Source organism: Sinohyriopsis cumingii, chromosome 16, assembly GCF_028554795.1.
Source record: "Sinohyriopsis cumingii isolate HCF-2022 chromosome 16, ASM2855479v2, whole genome shotgun sequence".
Taxonomy (NCBI): Eukaryota; Metazoa; Mollusca; class Bivalvia; order Unionida; family Unionidae; genus Sinohyriopsis; species Sinohyriopsis cumingii.
In genome coordinates, this window is record NC_142976.1 from 11,585,016 (window position 1) to 11,608,023 (window position 23,008).

At 38.9% G+C, this 23,008-nt stretch overlaps 1 protein-coding gene across 1 annotated transcript in view; it reads right to left on the bottom strand.

The window, feature by feature from the left end:
* Window positions 1-23,008, bottom strand: part of LOC149779945 (uncharacterized) — a 74,646-nt gene that overhangs the window by 34,299 nt on the left and 17,339 nt on the right. The window contains exons 5-10 of the mRNA XM_089936300.1: window positions 16,399-16,571; window positions 9,359-9,452; window positions 8,253-8,354; window positions 7,406-7,510; window positions 6,047-6,118; window positions 5,561-5,751 (exon numbers count right to left, since the gene is read on the bottom strand). Coding sequence (XP_089792426.1) covers window positions 5,561-5,751; window positions 6,047-6,118; window positions 7,406-7,510; window positions 8,253-8,354; window positions 9,359-9,452; window positions 16,399-16,571 — 737 coding nt within the window. The remainder of the gene's footprint in view (window positions 1-5,560; window positions 5,752-6,046; window positions 6,119-7,405; window positions 7,511-8,252; window positions 8,355-9,358; window positions 9,453-16,398; window positions 16,572-23,008) is intronic.

Consider the following 23,008-nt stretch of genomic DNA (forward strand, 5'->3'; position numbering starts at 1 on the left):
CAAATTGCAAAATTGGCTCTAGTTTTTTTGTAATCTGCAAGAAATTAATGTTTACATAACGAAATGCATTCCAATAGTAAAAGGTCAACTGTAATAGCCTACCTATAAAAAATCAAGTCATTGACTAAATCTTAGATTTCTTCGCCTGTCTCTTGTACAGCTGTTCGGGAGCATCTCTGAGGAGTGTCCAGCAGTAGTCAGCCAGCATTGTAGTGGACCATTTTCTCTGGTATCTTTGTTCCATTGTTGCGATATCTTGATGAAAACGTTCGCCGTGTTCATCACTAACAATACCACAGTTGCTAGGAAAGAAATCCAAATGGGAATGAAGGAAGTGAATCTTTAGAGACATATTGCAGCCAAGTTTCTTATACTTCATCAACATGTCTTCTACTAGTTCCTTATAGTTTTCTGCCCTAACATTTCCGAGGAAGTTTGTAGAAACTAGGCGAAAAGCATTCCATGCTTGTTTCGCGTCACCTTCCAGCAAGTTGTTGAACCGGTCATCTTTGAAAAGCTCTCGAATCTGAGGACCCACAAAAACTCCCTCTTTAATCTTTGCTTCGCTGAGTCGAGGGAATTTTTCATGCAGGTATCGGAATGCTGGCAAAGTCCGGTCAATGGCTTTCACGAAGTTCTTCATCAAACCTAGTTTGATGTGAAGGGGTGGTAGCAAGATTTTCTGAGCCTCAACCAGAGCTGGGTGTTGGATATTCTTCTCTCCAATGGCTACATTCTGCCTGTGAGTCCATTCCTTCCTCATGTAGTGCATTTCCCTTGCTCGGCTATCCCACTCGCATAAGAAACACATGTATTTTGTATATCCTTGCTGCAGTCCCATTAAAAGGGCAACTACCTTCAAATCACCACAGAGGTGCCAGCTGTACTTGTTATACTCAATGGAATTCAGTAGCTGCCTTAAGTTATCGTATGTCTCTTTCATGTGGACAGCATACGCTACTGGAATAGATGGAAGAATGTTTCCATTGTGCAAAAGCACAGCCTTGAGACTCAGTTTCGAAGAGTCCACAAATAGTCTCCATTCTTGTGGGTCATGAGTGATTTTTAAAGCAATCATGAGGCCCTCAATATCGGAACAGAATATCAGATTACTTTCCTTTCTGAAGAAAGGCTCCAATTGCTGGTGGCGCTTTCGATATGCAGTAATTGTGACATCTTCTAGAAGATTCCATTGTTGGAGTCTTGATCCTAGCAATTCTGCCTTGTTCTTTGATAAGTCCAAATCACGAATCAGGTCATTTAGTTCTTCCTGTGTTATTCTGTGTGGGGTTGATGATGCACCACAGTGAAAATCTGGATCACTGCATGCTGATGGACCAGGAGAAGAACAGGTCGACTCACCTTTGTCTTCGTCAGATGAATCAAGAGAATATTCTGCTGGAGGTTCTGGAATAGGAAGTCCCTCACCATGTGGAACTGGTCTCAATGCAGACGGAATGTTTGGGTAGACTATTCTCGACTTCTTTCGCTTCGTTATTCCGCCGGAAAGAGGAGGAACCAAGCAGAAGTAACAGTCATTTAGGTGGTTGCTTGGCTCCCTCCACACCATTGGGACTGCAAACGGCATTGATGACCTTTTGCAATTCAACCACTGTGAAAGCTGTGTTGTACATGTAGCACAGCATATATGCGGAGCCCAAGGCTTGTCTTGGTCACCAACCTTGCATCCGAAGTAAAGATGATATGCCTTCTTCACTTGAGAATTGATACTTTTCTTCTGGTTGGCAAATGTCACTTCCCCACAAATATAGCAAAAATTGTCCGCGGTATTAACACACTTTCGAGGCATTACTGTTCTTTATTGCACGTAAATGGATAAAATAATAAGTTTTATGTAACAGTAGCTTGAACTGTCTCGCACAACGTCTAAAATATTTTAAATGCTGAACCTATCTGATTGGGCTTTATATAGTACACTGCTTACGTCAGCTTCAGCAGCCGCCTGGCATTAGTATAATAGGCCTACACATGTATAGTACACTGCTGACGTCAGCTTACTTCAGCAGCCGCATGGCATTAGTATTGCATTGCATCAGAAAATGATGCAATCAACTGTGGATGATGTGAGCATGATGGTATTATGCAATGTTACATCATTATTCCGGATGTTGCTGCAGTCCTACTGGAGAAATTTACACAGTGAAACATAGAAAATGAGGTATATGAATATCTTCAAAACGAGAGCCAATACAAATTTTTCACGGTTATATTCGTGTTCGGCACACCAAAATACTACAGATTAGGGCCTTTTCAAGTCAGTAATGATTTCACTGTTGACCAGTGTTATTGCTTTTTACACTTTTTGGCCTTCCCAAATCTGTACAAACTGATCCAGGGTCATATTCTATATTTGGATTTTTCCAACAATTAATGCATAAATTAGGCGTTCAACAGTTTACATCTTCCGTCCATCACCCTAAAAATCAAGGGACTTTGGAAAGATTTCATCAAACTACAAGAATATGATTCGCTCATATTTGCACTGAGACACGAAAAGATTGGCACGAGGGTGTTCATTTAATGATGTTTGCTGTTAAGCAATCAGCTAAGAATCAACAGGTTTTGGTACCTTTCAGCTAGATTTTGGACATGTCCACTGACTATTTAAATTGTTAAAATATAAACTTCTTTCGGATGAACGTTCCATGATTAATCGGTCGTAACATTTTGCTACTGTAATATTGGTTCTGAAATTTTGTTAGAAACAGGTCGATACTGTAGCAGCTGAAATCGAAATTCACAAAACTTCAAGTAATGTATATTTACCTCTGATCAACCTAGTTTCATTGGCAGATATATATATATATATATATATATATATATATATATATATATATATATATATATATATATATATATTACTCGACACTAATTCGTATTACAAAGAGGAAATTATAATTGGCATTCATTGCGAATGTATTTTTATTTTTTGAAAAAATCTCATTATCGGATGCAAAATGATATAGTTACCTCAGAAAAACCGTGTACATCGAACAGGAATATGTCTATTGCCTGACACTAATTCGTATTATCTGCAGTAAATAATCTAGTACCAATATGCTTTGTGAATTTCATGACAGGTATGTGTTACGTTCAGTGAATTAAGTTTCAGGATCTGATATTAATTACAATTACAATGTACGGGAATTATCTGCCTGATACCCACCCACCCACCCATAATCTGATAACAAATAGTAATTTTCCTCAAACCTCAGTGTGTATGTGTGAGATTTTTATTTTTAACGTAGCTTTAACAATTTTCCACTCGTATCTAGCACTGGGGCATCTTGCAGAATGATATTTGACCCAGTCCCATTATCCTGCCACAAGGCCGACCAGTCCTAACACTAATTACTTAATGTTGAGCGCCTAGCGAGGCTGCTGTTAGTACATTTTTATAATTCTTTGGTATGACTCGGCCGGAGTTCAAACCCACGACCTCCCGCACCCGGGGCGGACGCTCTAACAATTTGACCTCTCCGGTCCCGCAAACCACTCATATTCAAATAGGAAATACAGTGGCGTCACTCGGGTTGGTGTCACCCAGTGCGGTAGCTCATGGTGTCACCCCCATCGTCCTCCTTCCGTAACAGACCATACAGAATCCTTAGTAATGTCATTTTGGTGTCACCCCCTCTGATGGTGCCACCCGGTGCAGTCCGCACCCCCTGTATCCCACTAGCGACGCCACTGCCGTGCCTGCTAGTCATGTATTTAACTATGATCGGTTATCCGCTTATGAAATCCGACTAGAGCGAGCAGTGTGTGCTCTGTAAAATTTGCAATTTTTCATTTTGGTGTCACCCCTCTGAGATGGTGTCACCCGGTGCGGTCCGCAACCCCCGCACCCCCCTAGCGACGCCACTGAGTAAATACATTGTAAACTGTAATTTTATACGGTATTTCCTTTAGCTTAAGAGCGTTAATTCCTGACGACACCCATCACTGTAATGATACTTGCCCGATAAACTAGGTTTATCTGAGGTGGATTATACATTATCCAGTTATGTTGCGAATTTCAATGGCGATACGAACGATTAGCGAAATTTCACAAATCTGAGTCTTGGTCAATATGCATCTAGGTTGTTGTCTTAATCTTTCTGCTAAGTTGGCATTGATTAATGGATGTAACTCAAATATGGTAGATAGCCCTTATCAAACTCTCGCCTCCCCAGCGACAATATCAGTAGGGAAAGTCTCTGGTAACTCTCGTCTCCCCAGCTGGCAAAGGTTCCAATATGTTAAGCCAATCTACACCTTGGCAGATCGTTCCGATATTTCGGTGCTTCGGGTCTGTAAATTTCATTCGATCCGTGGCAAGCCACCGCATCCAATCAAAATCAAGTTGTTCAAATTTGAACGGTGTTCCTACAAGATCGAGACAAGCTGAGCACGCAGCTGGAATGGCCTCATAAATAAGTAATTTTCCACTGCCGGTCCGTGTTTGTACAAATGCAACCTTTCACTCAAATACACATGCAATGGCTTCTCTCTGGTATATAGTCATACTTTTGATGTTAAACATACAAAGTATCCTTTCGAAGTCAGTTGCCTCCACTATTTTCAGTAAACGTACAACGCACCGCTGTTACACGCTATTGGTTAGTTGGCATTACATACTAAGGGAGACAACTCAGAAAAATCCAATAGATGTCACTAGGACAAATCTCTGAAATATCTGTACGATCCGCCAATGTGTAGATAGGGTTAACCTTGGCTAGAGAAGATGCATCGTGGTTAAGTTCTGTGTTAAATTCAGTTTAGCCTATACTGTTGGCTCATTGATCATATAAAAAGGTGGCGGGGCAATCGCATTCTATTAATATTGTCTAACTTGTGAATTCAAATAAGTCTATTGACAATGTCCAAAACCAAACTGTTCAGTAATTTGTTTGGACGATATTTTGTTGATAATGGCTCGGGAAAATGTGTCGAAAAGTTGAATAAAATATCACTTTTTCAACCAAGCAGTAGTGTTTTATATATATATATATATATATATATATATATATATATATATATATATATATATATATATATATATATATATATATATATATATATATGTGTGTGTGTGTGTGTGTGTGTGTGTGTGTGTGTGTGTGTGTGTGTATTTGCCGTGTTTGTTAATATATAACGCAGGATAAACTGAGAAAAATCTAATCCTGATCGAAATATTGCAGGTTCTACGTTGTTCATCTTACGGTAATAACTGGGCCTCTCCGGAATAAAAATGTACTCGACATTTCGACTGGATACAAGTTTTGAAAGAGCAATACCAAACAGGCCGCAATTTTATCATTGAAGTTGAAACCAATAATGAGCGACATTTTAAATTGTCAAACAATATTTACATCAGACATTCAATCATGTAACCTATTGCAACTCTCGGCATTATTTTGCCTTTATGGTTTGTTTTGCAAGACTCTATTGTAATTACACTCCACACAAAAGTTCAGTTGGTCGAATTAAGCTAGTTAGAAACTTGTTTTGCACTCGACGTGAATTGGGTGATTAGAAGAGACGGTCATCATGTTACCTTCAGCCCTGGCTTCCATTTCGAGGGATCTGGAGTTGCACAGAGTTTCAGAGGTACAGCTTCTGAGGCCGCATGCGTACCGTCAAGGCACATGCCCGCTCTCGAGTCTGTTACGCTAGTTTCCATCCCCAAGAGGCGCAAAACATTAAGATAGGGACACTGCCTAAATACTAGGGGTGGGCGTGTTGAAACTTGAAATAAAATGAAATAAAATTCAGTTACATATACACGGAGTCTTTTAACATACAATATTCTTGCCCATAAAGAAAAATAGCAAAACAACTTGCATTCATACTTTCTTGCCTACATTTAAACTTCTAGCATGCTTGCAAACCTATCGATAACGTTGAACATTCAAAATGTATATAATTAGTTTTCAACATAGGCTCGCTTCGTTCTTATATAATAAAAATCAGGCAATAATATTTCAGAAATCATAGATAGGGGTGGAGTGTGGTGGGACGGGGGAGGCAAAATCAAAATTACCAAAATTTCCTGGAGCTGTGACAGCTGATGATGAATTAGTCACAGAGTTATTGTGGAAAAAGATATCTCCAGCTGAAAAAGAACAGAGCTGATTGAAAAGATTATAAAGTGTTAAGTAATACCAACACTATTACTACCACGACCCACTTTTTGAAGCACTCTTCTATATGGGCCATAATTATCCGAATCAATAGCGAAGAAAAACAAAATCCCATAATGGTTCGGCATTTCCTCACCATAGGTTCACCTCAGAGCTTCTCGCAGAAAACGTCTTTCTTTTCTTTTCTTTTGGTGAAAAGCCTCAGGAATGCCGAGTTGTATGGCGGTGACCGTGACGTAATATGATACTTAAAATGCGCCATATTTTTAAAACTTCAGTGAAGCTGCTTATTCTGCGATGGAAGCCCTAACAATTTATGTTTACCCGTACATAATATTTCTTTCAGTAACTGTTAAACTCTTGCGAACTTCGTTAATTTTTTTTACAAAACATGTTCAACCAAATCTTTTTCCATTTTATAATCGACAACATGCTCATATTGTATTCAAACTGCTAACAATATACTTGTTTATTATTTCTGGAAATTTTGCAACGAAACAAAGTCACCGAGAAGTATATGAATGTGAAATCTTTTTATTTGCTGTATGTTGTAGAACAAGTCTTCGTCTCGTGTAGAATAATTTTTTTCCGATTTTAAATATTGCATATAAGGATAATAGCGGTTTTCTAAATAGTAAGTAATGAAAAGAACGTAAAACAATCGATCAACACAGGATTTTTACGTACAGAAGATCCATTAGATGTTCGATTAGGACAGTTGCATACAATGTATGCTTACTGCAGTAGTTGCATAACTTGTGACAGTATGTTTGATTAGGACAGTTGCATAAAATGTGTACTTACTGCAGTAGTTGCATAACTTGGGACAGTATGTTTGATTAGGACAGCTGCATAAAATGTGTACTTACTGCAGTAGTTGCATAACTTGGGACAGTATGCTTGATTAGGACAGTTGCATAAAATGTGTACTTACTGCAGTAGTTGCATAACTTGGGACAGTATGTTTGATTAGGACAGCTGCATAAAATGTGTACTTACTGCAGTAGTTGCATAACTTGGGACAGTATGCTTGATTAGGACAGTTGCATAAAATGTGTACTTACTGCAGTAGTTGCATAACTTGGGACAGTATGCTTGATTAGGACAGCTGCATAAAATGTGTACTTACTGCAGTAGTTGCATAACTTGGGACAGTATGCTTGATTAGGACAGTTGCATAAAATGTGTACTTACTGCAGTAGTTGCATAACTTGGGACAGTATGCTTGATTAGGACAGTTACATAAAATGTGTACTTACTGCAGTAGTTGCATAACTTGGGACAGTATGCTTGTGCGAAATTCGTGTCAGCTGTACAGATGGATTCGTGGAACGTTTTGCAAGCCGGATCGTCTTCGCAAGCTTCTGCAGTAAGGAAAATGCATGCAAATGCAGGGGCGTCGTGCTCTTTTCGAGGAGACAATATTTAATTACAATATGTGAGATGGATATAAATACGTCAATATAAAATTTGGCCAAATTCTCAACATCTTGAATCTTTACGCGAGTGGAATACCTCTCGAATGTAAAACAAATATATCCAGAATGAGTACACTCGCTTTACGTCCGGCCATTCACTCATGCAACAACAAACACAATCTACCACCATCGCCGCTAAGTGAACGCTTCTGCCATCAATCGATTTACTATTCTATTATGGATATTATCCCTTAGCCGAACAGCTTGGCGGACACGCACAAATTTCAAGAGTCTAACAAATAGTTTCAGACACTTGTCCCTTTACCTTGTTTTGCTGCAATGAATTGCTACGGTCAATCTACTATATGTCTTGATTGTAATTTAAAGAACAATATAAGCGTGCATGCAAGGCGATAGTTGCTTCAAGAAGCGGACCTTGGTTCGAGTCTCGGTAGGGAACAAATTGAAACCATCTAACCTACACGATAATATTCCTTCTTAATATATAATAAGTTCATTTTATATTATCATGCATCCTCTTGTAGGATCCACGGGAAAGCATTGTCCGCTCTGTCTATCGTATATTTGTATCTCTCTCTCTCTCTCTCTCTCTCTCTCTCTCTCTCTCGGGGGATGAGGATATAAAAAAGGTAAATGGTATGTAGATGATAATGAAGATATTACTCACTGCAGTATCCACAAGTCTTTTTGCAGAAATCTCGTGAAAAGTTTACGAAGGTATCACATGTGAAATGTAGAAAACTACAGTTGCCCTTATCCTGGCAAACTTCTGAAAATTGAAGTAAACAATGCATAAGGATATAGAGAAAGACCATCTTCAGTTTGGTTTGCATTAAAACACATTATGTCATGAATCGGCATTTTTGTGGGAAAAGAACATTCCTATTAGGTTCCAGTGTGTAGAACGAATTGCCTGCAATTCCTTGCAATTATTGAAAGATCAGGAGTATTTTAAATGGTTTGAGGGTGGCTGTATGACGTCAGCCGTTTTCAAGCATCAAAATAACACATTCTGCCACAGTGTTTGTTTTCCCATTATAAAATGCCTTCTTTCTTTATGTATTTTGGTGTATGATTCGTATCCTTGGTGATCATTTATATAAAACTAAGGATCAAGTACAGTTTAATATGTGAAACTCGAAAAAAGAGATTGAACCTTCGAGTTTCGAACTGTTTTTTGGGTTTTTTTGCGCCTTCAAACGTTTGTCGAGCTTAATATCTTCCCTCGTGCTATGGTAAACATTTGCAGAGATCGATATTCTCCCTTGTAATCCGGTAAAGATTTGATGAAATCGATGCCTTCCCCATCTTGAGCAATCGATATGTTTAATTCCAAAGTTTTAAGTCGTAATTCTAGATTATGTGATTCTAAAGCCGTGCATTGATTCATCAAATTGTCCTTGACATTTATAAAGGTCCTCTGATGTTTCCCATCCATTTGTTACTTCAGTTCTTTTCTTGAAGACGAATTGTATTGTGTGGCGTCTGTAAGCATAATTAAATATTGTAGCACAACAGATTTCTCAGCCAAAAACTGTTCAGTCCGTGCCTTTTTTTAAAAGACTAAAATCTCGTATACATTGGATGTCACAAAAATAAATACGATATCGTAAAATAGCAACCAAGCTTGATGGATAAAAAGTCTAAAATTTAGACAATAAGCAATCATTAATTATGAAAATGGAACGCTTGTGTTTATTCGGTTACGGTTTTATTCTGCGTTTGTAAAACATGTACTCGTATGTTAGTTAAGAACACGTGTGCATACATTACCAGTCTTAGGGGTAGCTGGTGGTGGTTTTGTAATCAGGGAAAGTTTTCCACAGTCATTTCTTATCAAGTCTGGCAGATGTACAGTGTAGTAAGTCTGAAAAGATTGAAATTATATATATATATATATATATATATATATATATATATATATATATATATATATATATATATATATATATATATATATATTACCATTCATTAATACCGCAACGGTGGCCTAAGTGACCTAAGTGGTTGGAGTGTCTGCCTCGATGCGGGAGGTCGCGGGTTCTAACCCCAGTTGATGCCCCAGTGCTAGACATCACTATAACTTGCCGATATGACTAAAAAATTTCTAAACCTACTTTAAAAATCCAAAACACACACACACACACACACACACACACACACACATTAATACTACACTAGATTACAAAAAGACATAGCAAGCTGGAATTCCATGAGAAAGATAGTAACAAGCTAACAGTAGAGTACCAAATTTTGTTCATAGACACAAAATAACCCACACGCCTGAACTTACTGGTAGCGTTGAAGTATTGGACCAGCCCTAATCCCCCACTGATTGGTCGAAATGCGTTTTGTTCAGCCGACAGTCTCGTATTGGGAGTTTAGTCTTGTCACCCTGTCACTATGATATGATTTCTTCGATTCTTTTTCAACACGCGGCGTCACATATAGACGTACTTATAACGCGCGTGACATAACAGCCGAATATTTTTTTTTGAGAGAGAGAGAGAGACAGAGAGAGTTGAAAGACCAAGCACCACAGTATATACAAGGCAAACATTTTTTGATCTAATGATTACATCGGCGGAAAATTTGCTGATCAAGACTTTTTACTCACTCATGCTTGTCTCAGATAAAGTACTAGTAAAGTGATGGTAAAGTACCGTCGCACATGCCCTTCTGGACGCACGCGACGTAAATCCAATCAATCAGTCAACTAGTAAAGCGGTGGTTTGGCCTAATCCACTCAAAACCTGCCAATCCTTTCATTTGAAATAAAAATGTAACGGAAGATATACTAGTGTTTCATCAGACACAACAATGTATGGATCCTATAATTGCGAGTGGCGTCTACATGGTAGGCATTATGAGTCGGAGGCCTCAATAGAACGGGTATTGCTAATTTATTGGACAAATAACGAGAAGAGACAGAATTCCGCTAGTGTCACGCGGTCGTTATGGAATGGAGACACAGTCAGAAACGGGTCTTTACCACGGACGAGGAGGTAACTGGGCAAATCATATGTTGAGAACCATAACAAGAAGGCCAAAAAGGTGTTTTAGCTGGCAATAGAGGTGGAGGGACGAACGCCACATCTGGGACAAGCACGTGCCACAATATCTGCCAAAACTAGAATACGATGAAACTCTTAACATGTCTGGATTCGATTAGCAGACACCCAACTCATTATCTTCGTCGAGGGAACGTTTCAGGTGCACACGTATTGATGCTGATTAAAGACAGCCGGGTGCAAACACACTAATGCACAGCTTAGGAAGAAGAATAGTGGGTAATGGTTATAGGCCTTAAGTAATGACCATTATTGATCGAGCTGCTCCAAGGTGGACAGTGTACGAGTGATGAATATGTTGACATACTGGACACAATGTAGGCGAAAGAGGCTCGTTAGCCAACTCAGCGGCCTGTTTTGGCTCGCAAGCATAGGTCCGTGAGTCCAGCACCATGTCGCTGGTTGAGCCTTCTTGAGCAGTAGGACGGCCAGTTTAAGCTCTTGGGTGCAGTGTTGTGACTCTCTTCTGGCTTTTAGGCGTAAGCTTGAGCCTCTTCTTCTGGCTTTGCCTGCCTTTGTAAAACAGCAAGGCAGAGTCGACGCAATTGTGACAAACTACCGAACCAATGTGTCCAAAAAGTACCGGTAAAAAGCAGATGCTTTGGCACTCCTCAGTGCCATAGCACTTAGTGCGTCGGATATCATCGGCAGGGAACCAGAGAACTCGGCAGTCTGAGGTTTAGCTTCGTGCTGACAGTACAGCTACAGAACATTACATCAAGCCAGCAGAACGTCTACAGCTTGTTTCATAAACAGCGCCACTGTAGCCATTCGCACTAATGAGGTCGATTGACTTCTCGCAAAGTCAGCGACAAAATTGAAAGGCGTATCAAAGAGGAGTATATGCTCGAGGGGTCCGGATGGTATTTCCTGAGCACTCGATCTTGTCGTGCAGAAGTGCCGCCCATTTCGATGCCGGAACTACATTCCAACGCCAAGGGGCATTCCACTACAGACTGCTCCGGTGGCCTAATGGTTAGAGCATCCGCCTTGGATGCGGGAGGTCGTGGGTTCAATCCCCGACCGAGTCATACCAAAGACTTTAAAAATGGTACTAACAATTGCTTAGCTTGGTGCTCAGCATTAAGAGGTTAGTGTTAGGACTGGTCGGCCTGGTGTCAGGATAATGTGACTGGGTGGGACATCATGCTACATGTGTGTGGCATGATGCCCTAGTGCTAGACGTAACTATAAACTGCCACACTGCAGACTTCGTAGCGATATGACTGAGCAATTGTTTATGCTACGTTAAAAATACAAATCACACACACACACACACACACAAACACACACGCACGCACTCACACGAATACAGACGTGGAAAATAACGACAATAGTTCTTTCAAGTTGTCTATTATATAGGCCCTAGACACAGTTAATTATGGCACTGGCAGCTAGGCAAGAATTGTCAGTACCTGGGTGAGCTTGACTTAACTGGCATCGACAGTTTTAATTCTCATGGAATAAGTTGGAATACACTTATATATATAAAAAAAAAACACAAGCGCCAAGTTAGAGCTGCCGATTGATATCGGCATGCACCTGATTCATGGTCAGTCGATGCCACGCGAAAGCGAATAATGCAATATGCATGGGCTACGACAGCAAAAAGCCAAGGGCTTCATACTTTGAAAGAGATTGCCACTCTGGCTATGCCATGATGCAGAGTCTACCAAACTGCGATTTAAAGTGGGTTGCCCGCTAGTTTTTGAATTAGTTGTTGGAGATTCACATACGGGCAACAACTTGAAGTCGACCTCAAGTACCACAAGGAGCTCCATTAGACTCACAGAGATTACCCGCTAGCACCAGAACCGCCACGAGTTCAATAAGATAGCTGAAAGAGTACCTGCGCGGTCAGGCAAAACAGCTGAAAATCGATTTTCTGAATGAACAAAACGTTTTCTGAACCTCCAAAGCATAGCGCGTTAGGTAGTTTATTTTAGAAATATCCAGCTCTACACCAAGCATGGAATGCATGTCTCAAAAGCACACCGAATGTTAAAGTTGGTAAGAGTCCTTATATATCACCTTGCATGTAACTAATCACCGGCTTTACGACTAGGGATACGAAAAAGTGTGAGAAAGAACTTTTTCAAGCTGACGAACAACTTCTTATTCCGGAAGCCATATAAAACCTCGGAAAACTGATGCGCGTGGACCAGGTCAGAACAAAGGCAAGGAAGACAAGCTGAGCTGCTGATTGCTGACACAGTCAAAGAAAATCTTTTCATAGAAACCTTTTCACTGTACACAAGACGAAGCTAACTCTCAACCCAATAGGCAGTTTATGTCGGAATTATCGATCTTGGATCTAAGCAAGTTACTAAAGAATATCTTCTATTACAACCACGTAAAAGCACGGTACGGCGAAAGGGTGATCCTAATATACACAGTTACTAATACACTGCTGATGACAGTTGAAATAGGTGGCTTTAACATCTTTATGATAGAAGATGCCAATCTGTATAACACCAACAACTACACCGCCGGCGATCCCTTGTTTAGTTTCGCAAAAAGAACAGTCAAAAGCAAGTTTAAGGACAAATGCAACGGGACACCTATTGCAGAATTTGTTGGACTTGGCCCGATGTACAGCATTAGATTCATAACATCAAAGCGTGGCACCGACCAATTATCATCTTTGACTGATATACTCTTGAAAGTCGAGGAGCTTGAATGCAGCGTCGCGCATATGACGCATATGGCGTCTACAGTGATCACCAACAACGACGTTAGCAAAATGCTTGAGAAATTTGTGGGTTTTCCGCCACTCTTCCAGACACCTGTTAACAGTATGTCCAATGTATTACAGCGGACCTTTCATCTTATGGTTTGTGGTGGCAAATGTAACTTCATACTGCTCACTCCACACGTTGAGTTCCGTCGCTTTCTGAAGAACTTTTGCCGTAAATATATGTAAGCTGATTCAAGGGTGTATTTAAACAGGCTATTTTCGCTAAGTACGAACCCGCTGTAGCCCATTTTAAGGATAAGCACTACAACGAGCTATTTTGACCTCTGCCGAGAATGTTCTTGCGTTTTAGAAGATTACCTTAAAGCACAATCTGTAACTCGTCACGGGCGAAGCTTAGATGCGGCGAACCACTGCCCGAAAGATTTTATATAGACTGCTACCCTGGATGTCAAACCTGTCTACCAGATTGGACACCCAAGAGACCACACAGTGTCGATAGCATGGCGTTGCTCATCCTTCTAGCTCTCCAGGTGCATATAGATATCGTACCAGGATATCTGAGGTCAGACGGTGCTCTTTTAGACAAGCCGCTCGCGTCACACATGCTACAGACGTCGTTAACCTCACTGGCGTAGAACGAATGGCATCAATAGCTTTTTTTACATGTGAGCTGTGTTATCTCTCAGTTTAGGACTGCCACAACGGCAGGCAGCAACCTAAACAACTCATTTCTATGTTTTGTTGTCTTGTTCACGGCAAGCAACATTTCGTAGGCGTATGGTGTCCAAACAGCCTCTCTTCCAGATTACACTTGAACCGCTCCAACAATGCCCTGCGTACGGTGACCGCTGGATTTTCCGCGCCTTTCACGCATTTCTTAATTAGCCAAGAGCTGCGACATAACTACCATAAACTCTCTGCAGAGGTTAATCTACAAACTGGCGCACTTTAGCCGTGCCAGCCTGTACATACATCACAATGCATTGGCGACACTGGAAGCCTTTATGGTGATCAAAGGCTCGGCCTCCCTATCACGTCAGGCTACATCCACAACTGTCAACGCATAATTGTACGTGTGTTTCCCAACCATGTCATGTAGCAAAAACAAGACATATGCCTCGTGCAGCTATCTATCGGTTAAAACCTCAAGCTTCGGCCGAAGAATTTTACGTGTTGCCAATAGTCACATCCGTCACATGGGTTGCTTTCTGAGTTGCGCCCTGGCAATATTTTGACCGCTCCCACCCACTTCCATTAATATCACGGGCTATAGTCTACCGATGCACTTTGAATATAAATGGCGCTTGTTGAGCACATTGTAAAACACAATAATCATTTATAAAAGAGATCAATTCATTTTCAGAACATCCAACATAAGCAATTCTTTTAGCAGCGTTGGTGTGTTCACACGTGCCCGCTCAAAACCAGTTTTGCTATCATGCCCCCTTTTACAAGCAAGCAACGAATTAAGCTCACCTTTGTTTCCTGGATAGCGAATAGGTCATGGATCAAGTCCAGATAAGCCTTTTGATGGTCACGGCTGTGCTAGTGCGACAGGTCGTGTCTGGAGCACGCGACATCTGCACAGCTTATTCAAAATTTGTTGTGCGGCGGTTGCTTTTCACCTGGATGCTTCATGCAAAGCAGCCGAGCGAGATTTAAGAGGCTGACTGCGATGTCGCCGTCTTGCTTGCGTTTGCGTACCGAGATCAGATCGTCTATCAGCTGCACGTGTGACGATTGACTTTTTGACACTGTATGCAGCACAAGTTCTTTGGAACGCATGTTTATCATTGGTGATTTATACGTTCAGGCTGCCTTTAGTTTCAATCTTCAGTATACATCACTGGTAATACTTAGTCATTTTAAGCATCTTGGCGTCTCTCCAATAACTAGATGCTATCGACTTCTCAGCCACAAAAAGAGCCAAAATCGTGAGTCGTAATAGACACTAAGCAGAAAAGAAAGATGTCTTAGAAAGTACGCCAGGGAGATTGATGAATACCCTAGCTCTTATTTCTGGAAAACGTTTGTGTCAATGAATGCATTCCGGTAAAGAAATCAAGAAGAGGAAACATTAGAATAGAAAGCGCTATGCATTGACAGCAAACAGAACAGTAAAGTCATTCAGGGTACCTGGCGATGTCTCCTACTAGAAGAACAAAAGCAAGAAACATGGTGTATATGATGAAACCAAGTCTACAAATTCAAGACATCGCATTATTGTTTACAATATGCACAAGTACGAATAAGACAGTCACCGTGTGTGTGTGTGTGTGTGTGTGTGTGTGTGTGTGTGTGTGTGTGTAAACTATTACAGAGTTTGGACAATATTGGCACGACTCACTAGCCCAAGCGGTATCTCAGCAGATTTCTCAGAAATTAGGACTCAGGGACACATACTAATAAAACTGCATTACTGAGACCACTAAGACGAAAGTCATTTTGGATTTCAACAGCCACAATGGCCACAAGATCTTTTAGAGGAGGCCAGAGATAGTATTAGTCGATGAGGAGAAGTACCTGGCCTACACCAATTTGTAGCAGTGCTGACTTTTCCCAGTAACTAAAAAGGTAGTAATCTCAAAACAAACTCGTACAAGATTTACTGGAAGCACTAGAGGTAATACCGCACAGACTAGGAGACAGCCGGAAGAAGATTGGGGTAACGCTAAAGCTAGAGCTCGACCTATTACAGAATGCGGCACTCCGTACAACAGCAAGAATGCGGTGGAATACAAGGCCAAAAAAAGCATCCAAATTTCGGTGAAACGACCAGCACACTACCATGAAAAATGTATGGATGCAATAATAATAATAATAATAATAATAATATCAATAAATATATATAGAATAAACTAATCAAAAATAAAATACACATAGCTGGATTATTATTATTATTATTATCTTATTATTATTACGTTCATGTGAATTGTGACTGGACATTATATGTAACGATTCAAACCATGTTCAAAACCAAAACGATAACTTATGATGTCAGTTGTGCTTAACAGCAATGTCAGGGTGAGACAAAGAATGAATACCTTGTTTCCATAGAGTACTTTGTCGAAGGAAAGAGATTCGGATTGGTTCAATGTGATTGGCCGCTCGTTGATGATTTGTGCACATTCTCCTACCTGCATCGGCCAAGAATTATTTCCCGTTTCATCCAACAGAACTATAACGGAAATGTCAGCCGTCAGCCTACAGATGCACTCTGAAGAATATAATTTAAAAAAATAAACATTTTGTTGGTGGAATCATGTATAATCATATATCCAAATATGCATTGTGGAATGTGGGGTTAAGTACTTTCTACTCTGTTTCTTATACAAAGCGTAAAATTAGAATCATTAATTTCAGCGGCGTACTACGGGAAGGGGTGCGAGGTGGGCGGTCCGCACCAGGAGACAGCCAGAAAAAAAAGGGGGGGGGGGGGGCATCGGGAGAGTTGAAATATCAGTACAAGTTTTCAAACCAAATGAAAAATTCGCCAAAGTAAAAATTATTTCCAATTTGCGTATGATAGCACTGTACTGTTTAAAACTCTACTTGCAAATATATTTTTCTGTGTGTTTTCATTTTAAAATAATTATTTGTGGGGGTGCTAAAGGAAGGATCAGCCTCGGGTGCCAAATACTTTAGGTACGTCCTTGATTATTTTATATTATCTTAAATTCCTTCATAGACATCCAATGGACTTTCACACGTAGCTGAATGTTCAATTGCCCAGTGACTGAATTCTCGTGCACCTCGAGTTCTTACCTTCGACTTTCATCCATTTGTTTTTTATTGTATCTGTTTGGTTTTCTTCATTTTTTTTTATGTTGGTTCGGGGGGTGGGGTAGCGAGGATGTGGTGGGAGGAAAAATGAGCGTATGGACGTGTGATCAGGGCGATGCGGCATTACAGCGATACAATAGGTTATGTAACCCGCGGCACGGATTGGATTTCACTCTTGGAACGAATTATAATTTTCTAACTTATTTGGTTATATCGGTGCTATTCGGTTTTTTGTGGGGTTTTTTTTATTGGTTAGAATTACAATGATAAAAAGGGGTGATATCCAAATATTTGAAATAATGCTTCTATTAGACCTATATTTATGTAAAGTCGTATAGTGAACTCTTTCGTTTGTGTTTACTGTTTCTTTTAAGCGCTTTCTTTTGTGTTTACCGTTTGACTTTGTTTCGTAATTTTGCCTGTAAAAGAGATTCGTGAGATTCTAAAGCACTTATGCTAGTTTATAAAAACAAAGTAGTTCTTGCAAGTGGTCCGCAATCCGACTATGCCTAAATGGAAATAATCGGTTTTGAAAACCTCCCAAAATTTTTAAGTTTGGTATTGAGTTTGATTAGAACGGCTTAGCAATATTCATGATTAATTACTGTATGCAATAAAAATTTGTAATATGAACATGTGTGAACAATTAGATCACTGGATTAACATCATATGTGTGCATGAGAATGGACACCGCATAAACATATCACCAACGTATGACTTAATTGTTTTTCAGGCGTTGCATTTTACTTCACTTTATTATGGCCAAGTAATAATGTGGCCAAGCGGAATGGGTAAACGTTCCTCATTTAGATTCCCAGCTAAACGGATTGCTGATGGGAGACTAGTACACATGTTCCCAGCCTAGAACGAAGTGATGAAATATAGCCGCTGCAGATTTGAGGTCCTGGATCTTGTGAATGACGCTAGTGACGCTTAGGAGACAGCGTTTTGCACTCACCAAGATCGTTCTGCAAAGGGCGATGATCCATTTGCCTCTACTCAGAAATTTAATGACTTGGATTATGTTCTCCAAGGTCATATAAACTGTTTAGATGCGTTTTATCCCGTTGTTGACGCAAATGTTGGACCAGATCAGGAGATGGACGACGAAAAGACAACATATACTGATCCTATCAGTGATTCAGAATGACTTGCTTTATTGCAGTCTTAAGAAGCCCAGATCTTTTACTGCGACTTGGACAATGAATTTTCAGAAGTGTCTGTTGTGAATTTTAGCGTTTTTGCATTGCATCGAGTTAAAATAAAACAGCTAAGAGGGATTCTGGGGGATTACTATTTTATTTCAGGAATTAGATTGCACAAGCTATAGAATTAATAAATTCGACTCTGATGATTTGCGTTAAATTAAGATCTTATATATGCTCAAGTCGTCAAGACTTGATCTTTATTAGTGTATTTGAAAGATGGAATGAACATTCAACACATATTGATGATTCGATGATCAGAAATTGCTAGCATTTAGTGTGCGGGACTTTAACGCTAAGTCTAACACAATGCTCGAGTTTTGAAGCAGAATATAACAATTTTACAGGTATAACGTTACCTGACGATTGAAAGCCCGGTCGTTTCATGCATTGAGACTCTCGGAACTACAGTCAAGTTAACGCATGGTGTTGTGCACATTTTGAGCGTTGTAAGAAAACATCACTTAGAAAGATAACGTAGGAGTATCTCATGATTCAAATATAGGTGGATGTGCTTTTGAAAAAATGAGAGGCATAGGTATTGTCGTATTATGTAATCAGTGTGTAACGTCGCCCTCATTGTAAGAGGGGTGGTTGATTGGTTTTGCTGGCGTTATCTAGAGGATAAACTTCCTCGATTTTATGGCCCGGTGTGAGTGGATAGATAGAATATCAACAGAGAAATGAGCAAGGCTATTGGCGAGAAATATAGCAATACGAGCCCCCTTAGACAAGAAAAATAAAAAATTTAATCAATAACAATTAATAACGGCAACTCCAATTCAATCTAAGTTATGTCAACAGAATTTAATAGCACTCTAATTTGGATTTATTTCATCATAATAACGAGTGGTGAAAAGAGCGTAATGTCCAAGACTGATTGCATCATCTTCCTCTCTTGACCCGTGTATCACGTCTTCCTATTCTCTAGTCATCCTATTCTGAAAGCTTCAACTCCTCCTGGACCTTCTAGTCCTTTATTCTGAACACGTCATCTATTTACGGAATTCCGCCTTTAGAGAGTACTGTCTCCCCCAGAAAGCTGTTTCCTTAAAGGACAAAATTACCCCTAAATCTCTATACGTATCACTTTCTATACGTACATACAATTTTCTCACCTACGTTACTCGGAAGCATAACTAGCTATCCAAACACTGCATCATTTCTGACTTAATTCGAAAATTATCACTCTCGCTTCACAGCGACCGACCATAAATTAACACGTGAGCGGTGTATCTAACATTACCATATCTCTTTACCTACGCTACCACATGCTCGATTACTATCGCATAAAATTCACAAAATTCTAGCTCACAGCAATCACTAACCTACAAGATTATTTAAAGATTACAAAATCAGATATAACATGCAATTGGTATCGTCCTAACAAACAAAGGAAATTATTTCATATAACCCTGTGAAATCATACACATATGAAAATTTGGATCGCATGCAATCCGTCCATTCTATCAATGAACTAGTAACTGTAAAATTAAAGAGATAAATTGCATAGCAACTCTTATATTAACAGATTTCCATGAAATTGAATAAACAATGCATAATATGGATTCTAGTCTTATCAAACACATTTGTATAAAACAAACAACAACAAAAATTAGAAAATTACGTGAAAAATTAAAATTGTGTACCTTAATGATGTTCTCTTTCAGAAAGAGTCCGTCCTAGCACTAAACCCTGTCTTTTCTTACAAGACAGCCACCTGGTCCCCTTTTCTTGTTTAACGAGGAAAGCACAATTCTTTTTAGTCGTCCTCTGAGCCAAACTTCTCCTCTCTAAGGAAATTTCGGACTAAAGAATTTTAACGGAGGTCGTCACTTTAAATTGACATTTCTTCCAAAGTGTACGCCTTAATTTATTCTGACCAACCGTATGCAGCGGTTCCTACATTTTTCCCAAGATAATCATTTCTTTCGTCAGATTTTGGACAGCCTAGAATCTCTGACCTAAGTTGCAATCAACTTCTCTTTGAAAATGACTATTTGACATGGGTTCTTATCAAACGGTTATGTTGGTAGCTCAAATTTTTACTTTCTCAGGAACAGCGTTGCCATGCCCTGTCATATCTCAATGAGTCGTAGATGTTGGCCTTTCAATTTTGATTCAAAATATACTCGGAAGCCTGATATATTGATTGAATTTATTGATAAATTAATCTCATTATCAATCAGAAACAATTTAGATGAAACAATGAAAAGATGTCTGATATTAACGTAAATTATGAAATTATTATTGAATTGAGTACAGGTAATTAGTTCGTTAGCAAACGGTCTACTTCGAAAACACCAAACGCCTGAAAGCTGTAAATATATAATAGGATTATACTTCTTAATTGGGCGGAGGATTATAGAAACTCAGACTGGTTGTAGGAAAAATATGTCCACAACTAATACAATATTTGCATTTCATGGATTGATAGCTCGTTCTTTTAATTCAGTTTAAAAAAGACACAAAAAAAGATTTGTAATGTTCTTCATTTTGCTTAAGCGTTCGATTCTATTGTATGGGATATTGTAAGGCAACAATTGCTTAAATTGGGGATAAGATGTAAACTGTTTGATACTGTACAGTCAATATGTGAAATTGTCGAAAGCAAAGGAGGGAGATTCGCTAATACCTTGTCGGACGAATTTGCAAATGTAACTAGCATGTGTCAAGGGGACTGCTTGTCGCCCTTTTGTTTGTATTAGTGATACTGAAGATAAATTTATTAATGGAGGTGTTCAATGTGTTGACATAGGTATGCTGCAACATTTATGATTTGCTTATATTCTGCGAGTCAAAACAAGGTCTGCAAAAGTGACTAAGTGCTCTGAGCACATATTGTGATTAGTGTAAAACAATAAAAAAATTGTAGTTTTCCTTAAGAGAGAAAGTAAAGCAGATGATAATTTATTCTTCGATAAAGGTTTAAAGTTAGAGGTTTTGAATATTTTTTTTCTTTCTTGGAATTGTTTTTACAACAGGGGATTCTTTCCCATTTGTTTAACAAACTTCAGCCGCTGAAGCTTAAAATACATTATTTGCAACAGATGAATATTTATACAAGTTTGGAAATATGTCCCCAAAGGTAAAATGTGACATTCTGAAACAAGAAATTCGCAAATCCTTTTTTATGTATTAGAAATATGATGATGTATTGAATAAACTGATGTTCGACAGCTGCAAATTAATTTTTGTGTAAACTGTTTGGGGGTTAAAATTAATACTCAAAATGATTTTGTATATGGTGAATTGAGGAGGATAACCTTGCAGATCTCTCTCTCTCTCTCTCTCTCTCTCTCTCTCTCTCTCTCTCTCTCTATATATATATATATATATATATATATATATATATATATATATATATATATATATATATATATATATATATATATATATATATATATTGTACATAATCTAAGCCTTACTGACAGAAAAAGCTGTCCTGGAAATTACAATTGGCCATCGCTATTCCAGGATTATTAAAAAGTCTTCGTCAGGGGCAAGTGTGAACAAATCAAACTGTTGGGAACGTAAAGGTTTTCTATTTGGTCAAACAATGGCTAGCTGACCAGTTATACGTAATTGGCAATCTAGAATCAGAGAATCTTCAAGAACTAGATAATACAGAAAGTTGTCATCACATTTTGTTTTAGGTAGTATTGGATTCAATAACAAAATTTACAAAATCCTTTTTTAAAAAAAGGATGTCTACCCATACTTAACATCAGGAGCGTCCAACCTTTTAAGGCTGGGGGCCAAAATAGATCAAATGATTCAGCTCGCGGGCCGCTTGATCAAGAACAGTTGATTATCACTAATGATATGTAGTAATTAAGATGCATATTTTCAAAAGGACTACATACACAATGTGACGGGTCTGTGCCGCTGGTTTGACACACTTGCTTGACATATTGACTCGGGGAAATGGAAAACAACTTTACCCACCCCACTAGATCAAAGGAATTGCATTTTCTGCAGTGAACTAGAAGATGGGCATATGAGAACGCCAAACTTATTTGTCGCTAAGAAAGAAGTATATAAACTCTTTTTTTCGAAAGGGGTCAGATTATGGTGAAATTTAATAAGTTACTAAATTCCACTAAATCTGCAGGAGTTAGAAACCAGGGAAATTATATCCATAAAACACTGACTGAAAGTAATACTGATGAATGCTACTTAAAATGACATATCACTCTATTTCATTGATTTGTTATTATATTATTGTCATTATTAGCATTATTAGGATTATTTATTTTGTTCATACATTCGCTGTTCATTTCATCTAATCTCCATTTTATTGTTTACTATACGCATTACTATCTATCATATTTCATATATAATGTTTCAATGATAAGACAAAGAAAAGCCATTTTCAAACTGCTTATATATTAATGTAAATTTTTGCACTTACGTTAGCGAAAGCATGCGCTTCACCAAGCATATTCAGGTGTATTTTATAGGACACACGCTAACGTGTTGCTTACTTACATACCCATTTAATTTTTCATGCTTCAATCCGTATTTTCGAATAACACATCCAGATTCGAACTGCTTATAGCATTCGCATACCATTCTGTTTGTTTGTACCCACTCACCGTATTTAAATATAAAAAACATCAAGGTTATATGCACAACCCTAAGTCATTTTGTTCATCAATTTATC